This window comes from Sinocyclocheilus rhinocerous, unplaced genomic scaffold, assembly GCF_001515625.1.
Source record: "Sinocyclocheilus rhinocerous isolate Xijiao unplaced genomic scaffold, SAMN03320098_v1.1 scaffold1129, whole genome shotgun sequence".
Classification (NCBI taxonomy): domain Eukaryota; kingdom Metazoa; phylum Chordata; class Actinopteri; order Cypriniformes; family Cyprinidae; genus Sinocyclocheilus; species Sinocyclocheilus rhinocerous.
The window spans coordinates 743,241-757,552 of NW_015634513.1; the positions used below are offsets into that span (position 1 = coordinate 743,241).

General features: G+C 38.0%; 1 protein-coding gene across 6 annotated transcripts in view; it reads right to left on the bottom strand.

Moving 5' to 3' along the window:
- Positions 1-1,850: 1,850 nt before the first annotated feature.
- The window catches only part of fbxw7 (F-box and WD repeat domain containing 7), a 236,815-nt gene continuing 224,353 nt past the window's right edge, over positions 1,851-14,312 (bottom strand). For all 6 annotated transcript variants that reach the window (XM_016559873.1, XM_016559872.1, XM_016559871.1 and 3 more), the window contains 4 exons: positions 8,003-8,184; positions 6,710-6,935; positions 4,932-5,142; positions 1,851-2,210 (listed from right to left, as the gene is read on the bottom strand). In XM_016559873.1, the coding sequence (XP_016415359.1) occupies positions 1,942-2,210; positions 4,932-5,142; positions 6,710-6,935; positions 8,003-8,184 (888 nt within the window). In that variant the 3' untranslated portion in view covers positions 1,851-1,941. The remainder of the gene's footprint in view (positions 2,211-4,931; positions 5,143-6,709; positions 6,936-8,002; positions 8,185-14,312) is intronic.

A 14,312-nucleotide genomic window follows, 5' to 3' on the forward strand; every position in this document is an offset into this window, starting at 1 on the left:
CGGGGACATATTCCCAGGAGCTTATGGGAAAACATTCCCATTTCCCACAGAGCACCAGCACTGATGAACTAATGAAACCAGACTGGTTGAAAAACATACCAAACGCAGGTCATCTCCGATCCAGAGAGGCACTGCTTATGGAGTACTAAATTAAAAAAAGAAACAAAACAAAATAAAACCCCAAAAACGTGTGAAACAGCAGAGTGGGTTTAGCTTAATACTGAAACCTGTTGTTCGCAACAGTAGGTAGGAAGTGAACACAAAAAAAAAATGCTAAACTTGAAAAGAAAGCACAAAACTTTAATTCACAGCTGTTGACGCGAAAACCAAAAGACAAGTTGTGGGGAACAAAGCAAAAAAAACGGATACAAAAGAAAAATTCAACGCATGAGGAAGAAAGGGATATTTGGCGTGTGCTGAGGTTGATGAGGACTGACAAAATTGGCTTCCTTTGTCTCTCAAGCTCGAATCACTCCCACAATACAAGGCTCTTCAAATTCTCATCTTTCTCCTTTAAAATTTAATTTGTATACACTATTTATCACTCCGTGTCCGTGTTGATGTGTTAGGGTCTCATGTATACAGTGTTGACTGTTTTGTTCAAAAAAACAAAAAAATGTTTGTACATATGGGTGTGAATTTCAGTCAGGCTTGAGCGAACAAGTCTCTGTGCAAGGTCGCCTTGAGTGGAAGGAAAAGGGACAAATCCTGTCTTCCCAAGTCCTTCTGTTGACGCGAAAACCAAAAGATAAGTCGTGGGGAACAAAGGAAAAAAAAAAAAAAGAACTGAAAAAAAACGGATACAAAAGAAATTCAACACGTGAGGAAGAAAGGGATATTTGGCGTGTGCTGAGGTTGATGAGGACTGACAAAATTGGCTTCCTTTGTCTCTCAAGCTCGAATCACTCCCACAATACAAGGCTCTTCAAATTCTCATCTTTCTCCTTTAAAATTTAATTTGTATACACTATTTATCACTCCGTGTCCGTGTTGATGTGTTAGGGTCTCATGTATACAGTGTTGACTGTTTTGATAAAAAAAAAATAATGTTTGTACATATGGGTGTGAATTTCAGTCAGGCTTGAGCAAACAAGTCTCTGTGCAAGGTCACCTTGAGTGGTAGGAAAAGGGACTATCCTGTTTTCCCAAGTCCTTCTTGTCAGTTTTCTTCCCAGAATGCTGTGGTGCATGAGCGTCTGCCCACCCCCCCGGAAGGTGAACGGAACTGTGGCGGCAGTCGTGGACCGTGGCAAGATGGGGAGAAATGTTGGCGGCAACATATCGGGGAAGTGAGCGGATCGGTCCTGACGCGGAGAGACCCGGGGCAGGTTGCTCTCCCCCACCCTCCCCGTTTTCCAAACATGTCCCCTTTAAGTTCACCCCCTTCACTTCATGTCCACGTCGAAGTCCAGCACCAAGAGCTTGGTTTCCTCTGTGCCGTTACGGCTGCCCACCGCACAAACGAGTTTGGTATTGGAGGCGCGGATGCGCCAGACCACGCCGCCACTGCCTCCGCTCTCCAGTGTGACCAGGTTGCGGATAAACTCGCCCGTCCGAAGGTCCCACAACTTCACTGTACCGTCATCGGAGCTGGTGATGACAAAATTCTTGTTGAACTGCAGGCATGTTACTGCACTCTGGTGCTTGTGGGGACCTGAGAGCAAAATAAAAGAAACAGAAGTTAAAAAAGTAAAAAGAAGTGCACTAATTTGTATTGAATGAACACTTATAATGCATTTCATATCTTTAAAGTATATCATTTTTATAAAAATAACTTGCAAATATAATATCGCTGAAATAAAAGCCAATTAAAAGGATAGGTTTCATTAAAAAGATCTTTGTGTAAGTGAGCGATCGGTCCTGACGCGGAGAGACCCGGGGCAGGTTGCTCTCCCCCACCCTCCCCGTTTTCCAAATATGTCCCCTTTAAGTTCACCCCCTTCACTTCATGTCCACGTCGAAGTCCAGCACCAAGAGCTTGGTTTCCTCTGTGCCGTTACGGCTGCCCACCGCACAAACGAGTTTGGTATTGGAGGCGCGGATGCGCCAGACCACGCCGCCACTGCCTCCGCTCTCCAGTGTGACCAGGTTGCGGATAAACTCGCCCGTCCGAAGGTCCCACAACTTCACTGTACCGTCATCGGAGCTGGTGATGACAAAATTCTTGTTGAACTGCAGGCATGTTACTGCACTCTGGTGCTTGTGGGGACCTGAGAGCAAAATAAAAGAAACAGAAGTTAAAAAAGTAAAAAGAAGTGCACTAATTTGTATTGAATGAACACTTATAATGCATTTCATATCTTTAAAGTATATCATTTTTATAAAAATAACTTGCAAATATAATATCGCTGAAATAAAAGCCAATTAAAAGGATAGGTTTCATTAAAAAGATCTTTGTGTTCAGAAGACTAACCAAAATGTTATGGGTTTGGAACGACATCCAGAATTATTTTTTGGGGGTGAACTATCCCTTTAAGTATATTTATAGAGAGCACACTTTCATGACTATGTTTCTTAAGTACTTTTAAAAAGAGCACTTTGTAATAAAGTCCAATCAAAAGTCTCACCCTAACGTACATTTTAAATACTTGTTTAAATAATCTTTTGTTGTACTTTGGAGTCCGTTTTTGATCTGTTGACTAACATACTAAAGTACAAACTAAAGCACATGTACAATACTGTTAATCAATATTAAAAAAAATTGCAACTTCAACATTACAAATGTGCAATAAATGCATTAAAATACATGTCACACACATTTCGGTAACACTATTTTAAGCTGTCCTTGTTAAGTGTCCTTTAAACTGTAAGCTTACTATTTTAAGCTGTACGTTACATGTACTTACTATTACAATAACATCAAATTATGTATAATTACATGCAAGTCGCTCTAAACCAAACCCTAATCCTAACCATATAGTAAGTAAATGTAGTTAATTAATATTACTCAGTAATTAAATGTATAATTACAATGTAACAAGGACACCTTAAAATAAAGTGTAACCTAAATTTCAATATTAGAGTATATTTTAGTTTACCATAAATGCTTGTCAGTATATTTGGCTGCACACTTTAAACATATTTCATAACTCAATAAAAGTAACTGTTAAGTTACATACAAAGATTCACTTAAGTTTTATTAATTGGTTAAAAAAAACACTCTTAAGTTTAACTAACAGCATTTAAACTAAATTTAAACTAAAATGCATTTATATATATATATATATGCAAATAATAAGCATTTAAGTGTTCAAAACATTACATCCAGATCACACTTAAGTATATTCTTAAGTACATTATTTTCTTAAGTCCTTTTTTTAAAAAGTGTACTAAAGGAATTCCAGATGGAGACACTGCAACAGTGAAAGCACCAATAGACAAGAAATTGAACTGCAGCTACTTGCCACGGCAGAGAGCGAAGAGAGAACGCGTAACTATGGTTACGGGAAATACGGTGGCATAAACGGCTTTGATTCTATGCCCTTGAGGTATTGAATTGAGCCAGCCTTTCTGATAGGCCAAGAAACATGCAAGTCTAAACAAAAGTGCTTAGACTGCCGTCAGCGAGGAATATACAGTAGAGCAATAAAAGAGAGGCGCTACAATGGCTCCTGTTACTGCAGAGGGGTGTGGTGAGCTATTACAGCAACATCACAGGCAATCCACAGAGTCAAATACGGAAAATCACGTTATCAAACATCTAGACCTGAGAACAAAGACAGACTGAAGTTTGTGAGTGAATGAAACTAAAAATATCCATTTCAAAGGCATGAATTTGTTCATGAATACCCATTAGCAGAGAGCTAAAGTCAACTGTGTGAATGCAAATGAGATGGCCGCTCTCTATTGATGTGCAAGACACTACACAGAGCACCACAATAGTCCCTTTTCTTTAATGAGTGACTCTGTGTTTGAGCGTTCGCACTTCAAAGCTCCGCCGCTGAGTTGAGCATCTTGTCTGGGGTTAAATGTGTGTTTTTGTGTATTATGTCAAACGACAGTCATTAAGTGATAACAGGAAATGCTCAATGACCTAATTAAATGACCTACAAACTGATATATGGTCCATCCCCCCTCTTTAGTATCCTCTGGGCACCCCCAACAACACACCCCAACCCCCTCCAATTCCTTTCATCATGTCATCAATCCCTCACCCTTCCACAAGAGCAAGGCTCAAGATGCTAAGAGAGGCTGGGAATTATGAAAAATACATCTTTGGAAACACAAACGCCTGTGAGGTAGTGAAAAATGTGATCGTTTGCCTCTAGACTGTGACTATAAATTATGTGTTTGTGTCTAAAATGGATATTCTATTGTTTTAAGCATAACGTGCTTGAGGCACATAAAATGTGATATTTGAAACTGAAGAACACTTTATAAAATTAAATAACCACACAACAAGCAGTCGGATTATTAATTCATGATCTGAAGCTCTTAAAAGAATGGTTCACCCCCAAAAATATATTTTTATTTTCAATTATTTATTTATTCACGTCGTTCCAAATTTTCATGCAGTTATTTTTTCACAAAAGTAGAACGTTTTGAATTATCTTTTTATACAAAACAGTTCTAAGCGGCTGTCAAGCTCCACAAAAGAACAAAATATAGCATTATGGTACTTGTATGCCAAGTCTTCTGAAGCCACATGATAAAGGTGTGAATTTAAATATTATGTTGCTTTTGAAGTTGGCAGAAATTGTGATCTTTCCTTCCTTATCGTGACGCATATTAGAGTAAAACAGCTTCTCGAATGAGGAAAAATAAATAGGGTGGGACTACAAGGGAGCATTAATTAAAAAAAAGATGTTCATGGATAAAGCATTCCATCAAATTTGATATCATGGTGATTTTTAATCACTGATGGGCATCATTGCCATTTTTAGGTGGACTATTCCTTTGAGTTGCGATCAGTCAAGACTCTCTCTGCTCACCTTGCAGTGTCTGTAGGCACTGGCCGGTCTTGATGTCCCAGATCTTGACGGTAGAGTCTGCATTTCCAGAGACTAGGATATTATCTTTGAGCTCCATGCCGCTGGTGAGAGACTGATGACCTGTGAGCGTGTGAATACAGTTTCCAGTCTCTACATCCCACACCCGAATTGACGTGTCCAATGAACCGCTCACCACGTGGATGCCGTCAAACTGCAGAAAGAATGGATTAAATAAATAATTGTGCAGTAATTAATAAATGACATGATATATATAAGAAATGACTGTGGCTAAACACCCAGAGTAGTCATTTGGCTTATCCTCTGTCTAGAATAAAAGCCAAGAACAATTCAATAAAAGCTTTAGTGAGTATGGCAGGGATTTGATTCATTTCACAATGAGATGCAGCACAAGCTGAATTCCAGATATTTTCCATTCTATTGTTATTGGTTTAAATGCCAATATGTTTGATTAAATTTTTTTTCTAATGTAATTACCGCAAAGCTCTTAAAATTATGGATATATGAACAAAACAGGACAAATGCGGATTAGTACGGACTACAGCCCAAATGCTTTGTCCCACACAGTTGCTGGGTCAATGACAAGACAAAAATAACAAAAATCTATTTAAAATGCATTGACCAAGTTCTTGTAAATCACGCTGAATGTAAGCTTTGCATTCGTGTTGGTTTCATATGGTTTTGAACTTTTATACCATTTTCAACAATAGTTTAATGACTCACTAATGACATAAAATGTCACGTGGTTTAACCATTTAAAAAACAATACCATTTTCAATACACGTGAATGCACATATTTTAATCAATTTGTTTTTTTCATTCTAGAAATATTTTAGATGCAAAGTCGGCAACACCAAAGCTCCAAAAGTATCAAAAAATTTATTTTTTAAAAAGACTGTCTTTCATTCTAAAAAATAATTTTGACAATTACTTCCCCCCCCAAGTTTTCTGGGGGTTGTAGCACATGACATTTTACAATCTGAGCTAATCTCGCTACTGTATGTCAAAAAGGTCAAATCATCCAATTCATTTATTTTCAATGTTATATATTATATATAAATATTTTCAAAAGCATGTTGGTTGTACCACATTAATTTAATTTGGTGGACAAAAGTTTCGCAAATGTTTATAATATTTAAACAAATCAGCTTGACTCTGAAGTTTAAGAACTTCATATCACCCAAAAAGTACCAAAATGAATCATAATTAAAACCGCATCATATAAGAAGCATTTTCAAGTCTATGTATTTTTTGTACGAATATCATTTTAAATGCACTTTTGAATGAGTGTAATGTTACTGATTATGAAAAAGAATGGGCAATGACACATTAGCTTAAACGTTTTGCAGATCCTATTACTGTTACACCTAATAACTCTCAGATGATTCTGAGTCATTGAAGGCATGTGGCTTATGTAAACTTCCAGCACAATTAGCAGTAGGATAGGTCATGTAAGCTTTTCAAAAGAATAGGCAGAATGATAGTGCTTCTTATTCAGACAAAATATCTCTTTATCCCATGCTCTGCAATGAGTGATGTTTGAGCTTTAAAGATCTCTTGCCTTTCTGCTGAAGAATTAAGAGAGCAATAACCCGTAGAGACATTTCATTTTTCATTGAGCAAAAGGCTAAAGTGGCTTGATTCTTTTTCTTGCTTTAAACAACTACAAATCCATCAGCCATTAATCTGCCATCTGAGAGGCAGCTGAAGTGGTTGAGTGATAGAGCATGTGAGTCAGGTGCACGTAAACATGTGTTTACCTGCAGAGAGTAGACTCTGTTGGTGTGACCCTGGAGTGTGTGTAGGCAGGTCTCGGTTTCAGGATCCCACACTTTCACCATAAAGTCATAGGCCCCGCTGACCACCCTACGGCCGTCATACTGTACACAGCGAACAGCCGCCACATGACCCATGAGCACGTGCAAACACTGACCCGTCTCTATGTCCCAAACCCGCAGCGTAGCGTCCCGGGAACCGCTCACCACCCTGAGAGAGAAAAAAAAACCCGGTTTACTTCTCAACATCTTAAAGCAGTGTGTTCACATCAAAAGTTTCATATAATACAGTTTAAGTTATTTCTTTCGCAACTTATAATGGAAGAATTCATCAGGCATTAATTCAGCAGTCTACGACAGTCAATTTCTTGTACCTCCAAGGGATGTGTTTGCTTATGGCATTACATAAATCAAAGGAAAAATATTATTTGCTTACAAAACCAGACCCCCCTAGGACACAGGTTTGGTAAATATATTTTTTTAAATGAGCAAAATGAACATTAAAATGGGTGCTGGTGAAGAAAAGAGCAACAAACAGAAACTACTATTGTTGTTGCTGAATGAAGCCTGAGGTTACTGCACAAAATAAGCAATCATGCACGGCACAAAGGGAAAATATGCACACCAATTGGCCCAGAGGCATTGAAACACTGAGAATATTGTCAGGCAAGCAATTGTGTAATTCACAACAGTGCATAAAGAAGCAAGCCTCTCGACTGTATGTGAATACTCCACACGGTCAGTGTGTACAGCTGAAACCAGACGGGAACTGTGTGGTTTAACTATCACACAATCGTGTATTGTGTGCTGCTATTGAAGGTAATTATCTTTAAAGTATTATATAATATACAGTACTTTATATAATACTTTAAAGTAAATGAACTCATGCATGGTAGTTGTTTATTTAAGGTTGATACTCTACACCAGTGTTTCACTTTCAGTTTATTTGAACCAAAAATGATCATTTATATTCAAGTTAATTTTAAGATTTTTAAATAATTTTAATCTATTTTTATAATAAAAAATGATATTAATTTTAAATATTTTGACAACACAAAAAAAATGACTGAAAAATCTATTAAAACAATTGTATAAAATAGGCACTTTTTTGATCTTCCCATAAAGCCTGGGAAAACCTATTTACTTTACATTTTATTTAATTCATGTAAATCTGTTAAATTCTGTTTAATATGTTTAACAAAGCAAAATGGTTTATAAAAGGCAGTGCAGTATTCTATATGCATCTTAATGTGGGCTTTGGAAGGCGGTAGATGTTACCTTTTCTCATGCAAGTGCATACAGCGCACTGTTGAGGTATGACCATACAGCGTGTGGATACATTCTCCCGTCTCTGCATTCCAGACCTTCAGCGTTCGGTCTGTGGAGCCACTGATAATGATGTTGTCTCGCATCTGAGAGGACCAGACCCCACCGGTGTGGCCGACTAACGTCCGCAAACACTGGTGAAAAAGAGAATACAAAGGTAAACCAATTGAATCACAATGCCACATATATAAACTGCAACTCTGAAAGAATGGCCAAAAAAGATTTCAAATGAATTACCCAATGCCTGCACTAATTAGAAGCACTCTGGATCCATCACTTTGACCTTTACCCAAGACATAACTTCTGCTTATCAACATACATCAAATAACTTCACAGTCCATTCGAAGCAGGAAGCAGCGTTAATGGAAAAAGAAACACTCTTTATTTCATATGATATATTAGATATTGATCAGCTTGATGAGAGAATTCCCTTAGAATAAACCATGAGGCTAAGGGCCATTTCCTCTAAATATAATTAAACCAAATTCAATTTCATTTCAGAGGCAAACACTGAATCAAAGGTCATTTCGTTGTGTTATGAAGCGAGTGGAAAGCGTTGCAAGTGTCAAAGGCGCAACCTCTGAACCATGACCGATAAAAGCAGGGGTGATAAACCCAGGAGATGTGAAAGAGGAGGTCTCAAGGCCTTTAATTCATAATGCAGCTGCTCCTATTTCTGTCTCCATCTCGATCATGATCAACCGTAATGCATCATTAATCTTTAGAAGCGGTGACCAACCTCCAAGACACCCGGGGCTTTCGAGTGTTTTAACGCGTCTTGCTTTGTTCCATCGCCGTATGTGGCAGTTGATGGAACAAAAGAGCAAGCACTGAGGAAATCAAAGCAATTAACAGTAATTTAAAACCATTACTGTACTAGCAAAAAATGACAAATTGGACTGGGTTAAAAGCAAGAATGGCTCTTTAAGGGAACTGGAGAAACAACAAAGATGTCGCCTCTGAACAATCCATGTTAAAACGTGCCCAAAGACAATTTCTTATCATCTTGTGATCAAAAAGCTTCTCCGCTCACATTTGTAGTGTCCATAACATGCCAGAGAGAAAAAGGAGGGGACTAACTCATGAATATTAATGCACTTCTTACTGCATTATGCATGAGGTGTAGTGTTCCATAATGAGTACGTGTTACTAAGGCAATGGATCTTTCCCATGGAATGTTGAGGTGGTTTAAATAGTGCCGGCGAGCACAGAAAGCTTTCAGGCCGTGTTCTCAGGCGATTACAGCCTGCTCAGGCTGTGTCTGTGAGAGGACCTTTGAAACCAAATGGCTTAGGTGTCTGTTTATCTGCCCGTTGAGAAACCATAAAAGAGCAAGTCTGTGGCACCCACGAGGCATGGAGATTAGCATTCCGTTTGAGTGGCTGGTGGGAAATGTTTGAAGCCAAGGATCGAGGTTTAAATCCATTTGAGGAACCCCTTCCAAATTCCACTCATTTTACAGTCCACATCTAATCTTAGGGAAGAAGATACCGTGCAAATTGCAGCCAGGGCGGTAAAGTGCCAGTGCTTATTTTGTTCAGTCTCCTTCCAAAAATCCACATTGCGCTCATCGGACTGAAGTGGCTCGCATTTCAACACCCTCGTTCTTGTTCGAAACCCACCGCATCTCTGAATGGCTAGGACTGGAGCACATATTCGTGTCTCAGATGGTGAGCAGACTGTTTGGAGCAGCTGTTTTCATTGCTAACCCTCCTATTTTCATACCAAAAAAGTCCTCTCCCATCTGGAAGAGCACTATTAGTAAAGCTTTTCATTATCAAACCACAGAATACAATGGTTTGTGGGAACTGTGGTTGGAAGAACATCTGTCTGTTAAATACAGTTAAGCTGTTGAGCTTGGGCTCTGTAAATGAGTTAAAGGAGGGTATACAAGGTAAACAAATGAAACAATGGTGTGCGGAATGGTTCTCATGAGCACAAACGTCTTCTAGGGCCAATAAATATGGGTAAAAATTATTTTTGAGTACAAACCCTAGCATGTTACCACCATTTTACATCACTAAACCAAATTAGTACCAAGCTTTCTGGGAAAGACAGACTATTGTAAAAGTCATAAGAGGTTAGACCAATGATGTTTAACTTAAAAACGCAAGAAAAAGTTCTAAACCTACTAAAACTGAAATAAAGCTAAACGGAAATATTCAAAAAATAAAAATAACAAAAGCACATAAAATTACTAAAACTCAAATTAAAACGCAAAAAGGCTAATTTAACAACACATAATAGTGTACAAAGATCACACTTCAAGGTCCAATTCTTGCTATTAACAAACCATTGACTACGACTTTTGCCTCAAACTCCTAATTTTCTGCTTATTAATAGTTAGTAAGGTAGTTGTTAAGTTTAGATATTGAGTAGGATTAGGGATGTAGAATATAGTCACGCACAAAATGTGCCTTATAAGCACTAATAAACAGCAAATATGTTAATAATAGGCATGCTAATAAGCAGCTAGATAATAGTGAGAATTTTTCCTTATGCTAAAATGTTACCTGTATAAATAAATAAAATAACACTGGGCTATCCTCATTACATATGAATGGTATGGAGCTAATTATCTAACTACAGCTACCATAAAATCCATTTAAATATCTTAAGAGGGGGTTTTAAAACCATCAGGCCACAAACAAGAGGTTTGCACTGATTCAAGAACAGATTTAGATATATATATATGATTTGCAAGATCAGCATAAGAATGTAATCTCCGGCTGGGTGTGTTTGTTTCTCTGATGCAGAAGTGGGTGGAGGGTTTGGGCTGGAGTGCTGCAGTCTGCATGTTAAGGAGTTGGTGGTCAGCCAAAGGTGCAGTCTGAGTCATGGCTGGAGAGCGGGAGGGGGAGGAGAGAGTCGCAGGGAATTAAAAGCAGAATAAAGCAGCGAAAATGAGGGGAGAGAGCGTGAAATAGAGCCTTTATCCTAAAGGCTTTAGGATAAGTGAAAGTTGTGTTGAAAGAAATAAGTAAACAGGAGGATGGAGGCCGGAGGGCTGTTTTCACAGTATGAGCAAATGCATATGCTCATACTCTTCCTGTGACCTCTTCCCTCCTCTCTACAGTATGTCCTGTCACACCCAGGCCTCCTGCGACAGCATAAACATCTCCATGAAAGGTGACCTCCAGAGGCAGAGAGCTGCTTTCAAACATTACAGAAACAGTCTCATGGGCTTTCGGACTTGAAATTGTTGATCTAAATCCAGGCTTTCACACAATTAATAGGTTAGTAATTAATCTTGAAAAAGTTTTAAGATTTCACACTCTATATTTGTAAACACCAGATTAACATTCACGTTTGCATATTCATCAGGGTACAAAATGCAAGTATAGCTGCTTTAATACTTGCTAGTTCATCTGTGGAAATTTTGGCGAATCCGCTTGTCCTTTGAAATATTCTGAAATATAGTACAACCATAATACAGTTGCTACTTTATTACAGTAAACATATTTGTCACCGCTGTTTAACATGACTTTTTTTCCCCTCAGGTGCTGAAACTAAATGGTACAAAAAGCTCATGAATATAGCTCATGAATCTATCTATCCATCCATCCATCCATCCATCTATCTATCATAGGGATCATACAGAGAATTTTAAGCAAATATTGTATAACAGAGCATAACGAGAATATTTATATTAACCACTCAGCATTTTATTAATTTCCATGACTTTGCTAAGCCTGAAAATCACACTTTCGTTTGATGTGCAAACTAAAGAGTGACTTAAATCAATTTACATTTTTTAGGTTTTTTAAACTCACCCCTAAATGAACCCTAACCTTTATTTTATTTATTTTTTTATATTTTATATTGTATTTATTTATTTTCTAGAGATTACGCATACAAGAGAACATTTTAACCAAATAAATGTTTTATAAAAGCACATAAGAAACATTTCTATTAACTAATAAATTTTCAGTGATTTTATTCATTTCCATGACCTATCCAGGCCAGGAAATCACACTTTTGAAAAACTGAGCTAGCCAGGCCAGGTTTCCCTTTCAAAATTGCAAGTGAGAAATGCAGCTTTAAACCCAGTGTGAAAAGCCTTTTACTATTTATTTAGTCTTATTTTCAAGGTATCCACATAACCTTTTGTGCACACCAAAACTTTCCACGCCACTCATCACTGCACAGGTGAAAAGAGCTGTGGGTAAATCCTTCGACACATCTCAGAGAAGCCAGATTAAATACGTCTTAGCCCAGGGCTGGTTGTGATGTGACAGAAAGAGAGAGATGTTGGCCAAGTGTCACTGACACTATATAAGGAATATTCCACAGGCGTTTTGAAACTGAGATGTCAGGCATGTCCATACAGCCGGCACAGAGGAAACCTGGTGAGCATATCGGAAGTTTTAGGAAGAATCATCTTCGACTCAGGGAGATGAGTCTGACAGCTCCCAGTGAGACCGAGAGAGAGAGTGCTACATATAATCTGTGAAGTGGTGCAAATCTCTAAAACACCTCACTTATTTACCAGGTAATCTGAACAGTGTAGTTTTTGTTGGTCATGTCATGGAGACAACATTAAAACCAAAGACCATAGAAGCCCCTATTCTTAACTTGATCCTAATCCAAAACAACTCATCTCTTTGCTTATGTCTCAGTCACATTTCATCCCTCATCAGACGCTTATCGTGCTGTACACATCCTCAAGCATGGCACACATTCAAATGAGCAGGATGCTGCGTTAGAGCCTAATCTTCCCTCAAAATCACTTCCTTATTACACACAGCATGAGGCCCATTCATTTACTATGGAAGGGGGCCAGTAACAGCATTATCAAGCTAGCGCGGGTGAAGATGGTCTGTAATCCACGGCATGCCCATCAGATCTTTATCTACCGTTCAAATCAGGCGTTGCTCAGACATTTACTTATTTTCATGTCTGGCTAATGATACTGGGGTGAGCTATAAAACAATAACAGTATAGTGATATAAGTTTGTCAACCAGTATACACTTTCTAACAGGGTTATGCTAGCGCTTCCTGCACAGCTTTTCAGATTCAGGTGTAAATAAAGGGATGTGACCACTAAATGATGGCAAGAAATCATGTTTAGTGAATTATTCTCAAGCAAGGTTCATGAAAACTCGGAGGTTCATAACTTATCAGGTTACAAATCTGGGTATGATCGTAACAATTCAAGGAGTAGAACATGGCGCTAAATTACAGGATCAGTTTCCAGCAAACTTAGAAAAATGTATTCCTTTAATGCAGTATAAGATTCTTTGGTTAAAGCATCTGCCAAAGCATAAATGTAATGCTGCCTTTAATAATGAAATATGCGGGTCAAATTGGGCTGCAAACATATTTGTAAGAGATTTTTTTCAGCACCAGCATTTCTCTATAAACTATGTTCTTTTCCACCCAAGTTATTCATGAATCACTTATACAGAAAGAGGGAACCAGCCCATGGTGGTGGCGTTGCCAACTCCCAATAAACATTATCTATTATGGGAAAAGCAGGGCTCTACAGTGCGACCGAAAACTACTGCGTGCGACTAAGACATTTTTTTTAGGAGCACCAGTGCGACTGACCCGATCATCATCATACTTGTGATTGCGCTCAAGGGAGCTTCAAAGGTTTCTACGTGTTTTTGCAGCGTTGAGTAATGTATCACAGACATATCTCAAGAATCCTTTCATAAGCAAAGTGTAGACAGGGTGTAAACAAGGGATTCATTGCGCAGTGTAGAGAGCTTCGTTGATTATAAATGTGAGATCACGATGAACTAAGATGAGTGACAGCTTTTAATGATTTTTAAAGGAGTTTGTAAATGTGATACTGATTTAATACAATACAATTCAATAAACAAGAAGTTAATATTAAGTGACTTACATTGTCTCACGATAACACTATTGTCTGATTTTACTCTATTTCATCATCGAAAATAGTTTAAAACAAAGACACAGCTCAGCCGTTGCGCATCTCCATTCAAACACAGCGGTGTTTCGTTTATGAATGAACGGGCGTTTTTTAAACGAATCTAGTGAGTCAGTGATTCATGATTACCCATTCATAAAGACAGTCACTTGCTTCATTCCTGAATGAATCAGCCGTTCGAATGAATCAATTGAACGAATGATTCAGTGATAAAAATCAGTGACTTGCCGCCACCTGCTGGCAGTTTTAGTTTCATTTTTAAAGTATCTTTTCAGTTATTTAAATAAGTTAATATTTCTATATCCAAAATTTTATATTTAAAACATTCATATCATCATGAATTTATGTATTTAATTGCACTCATT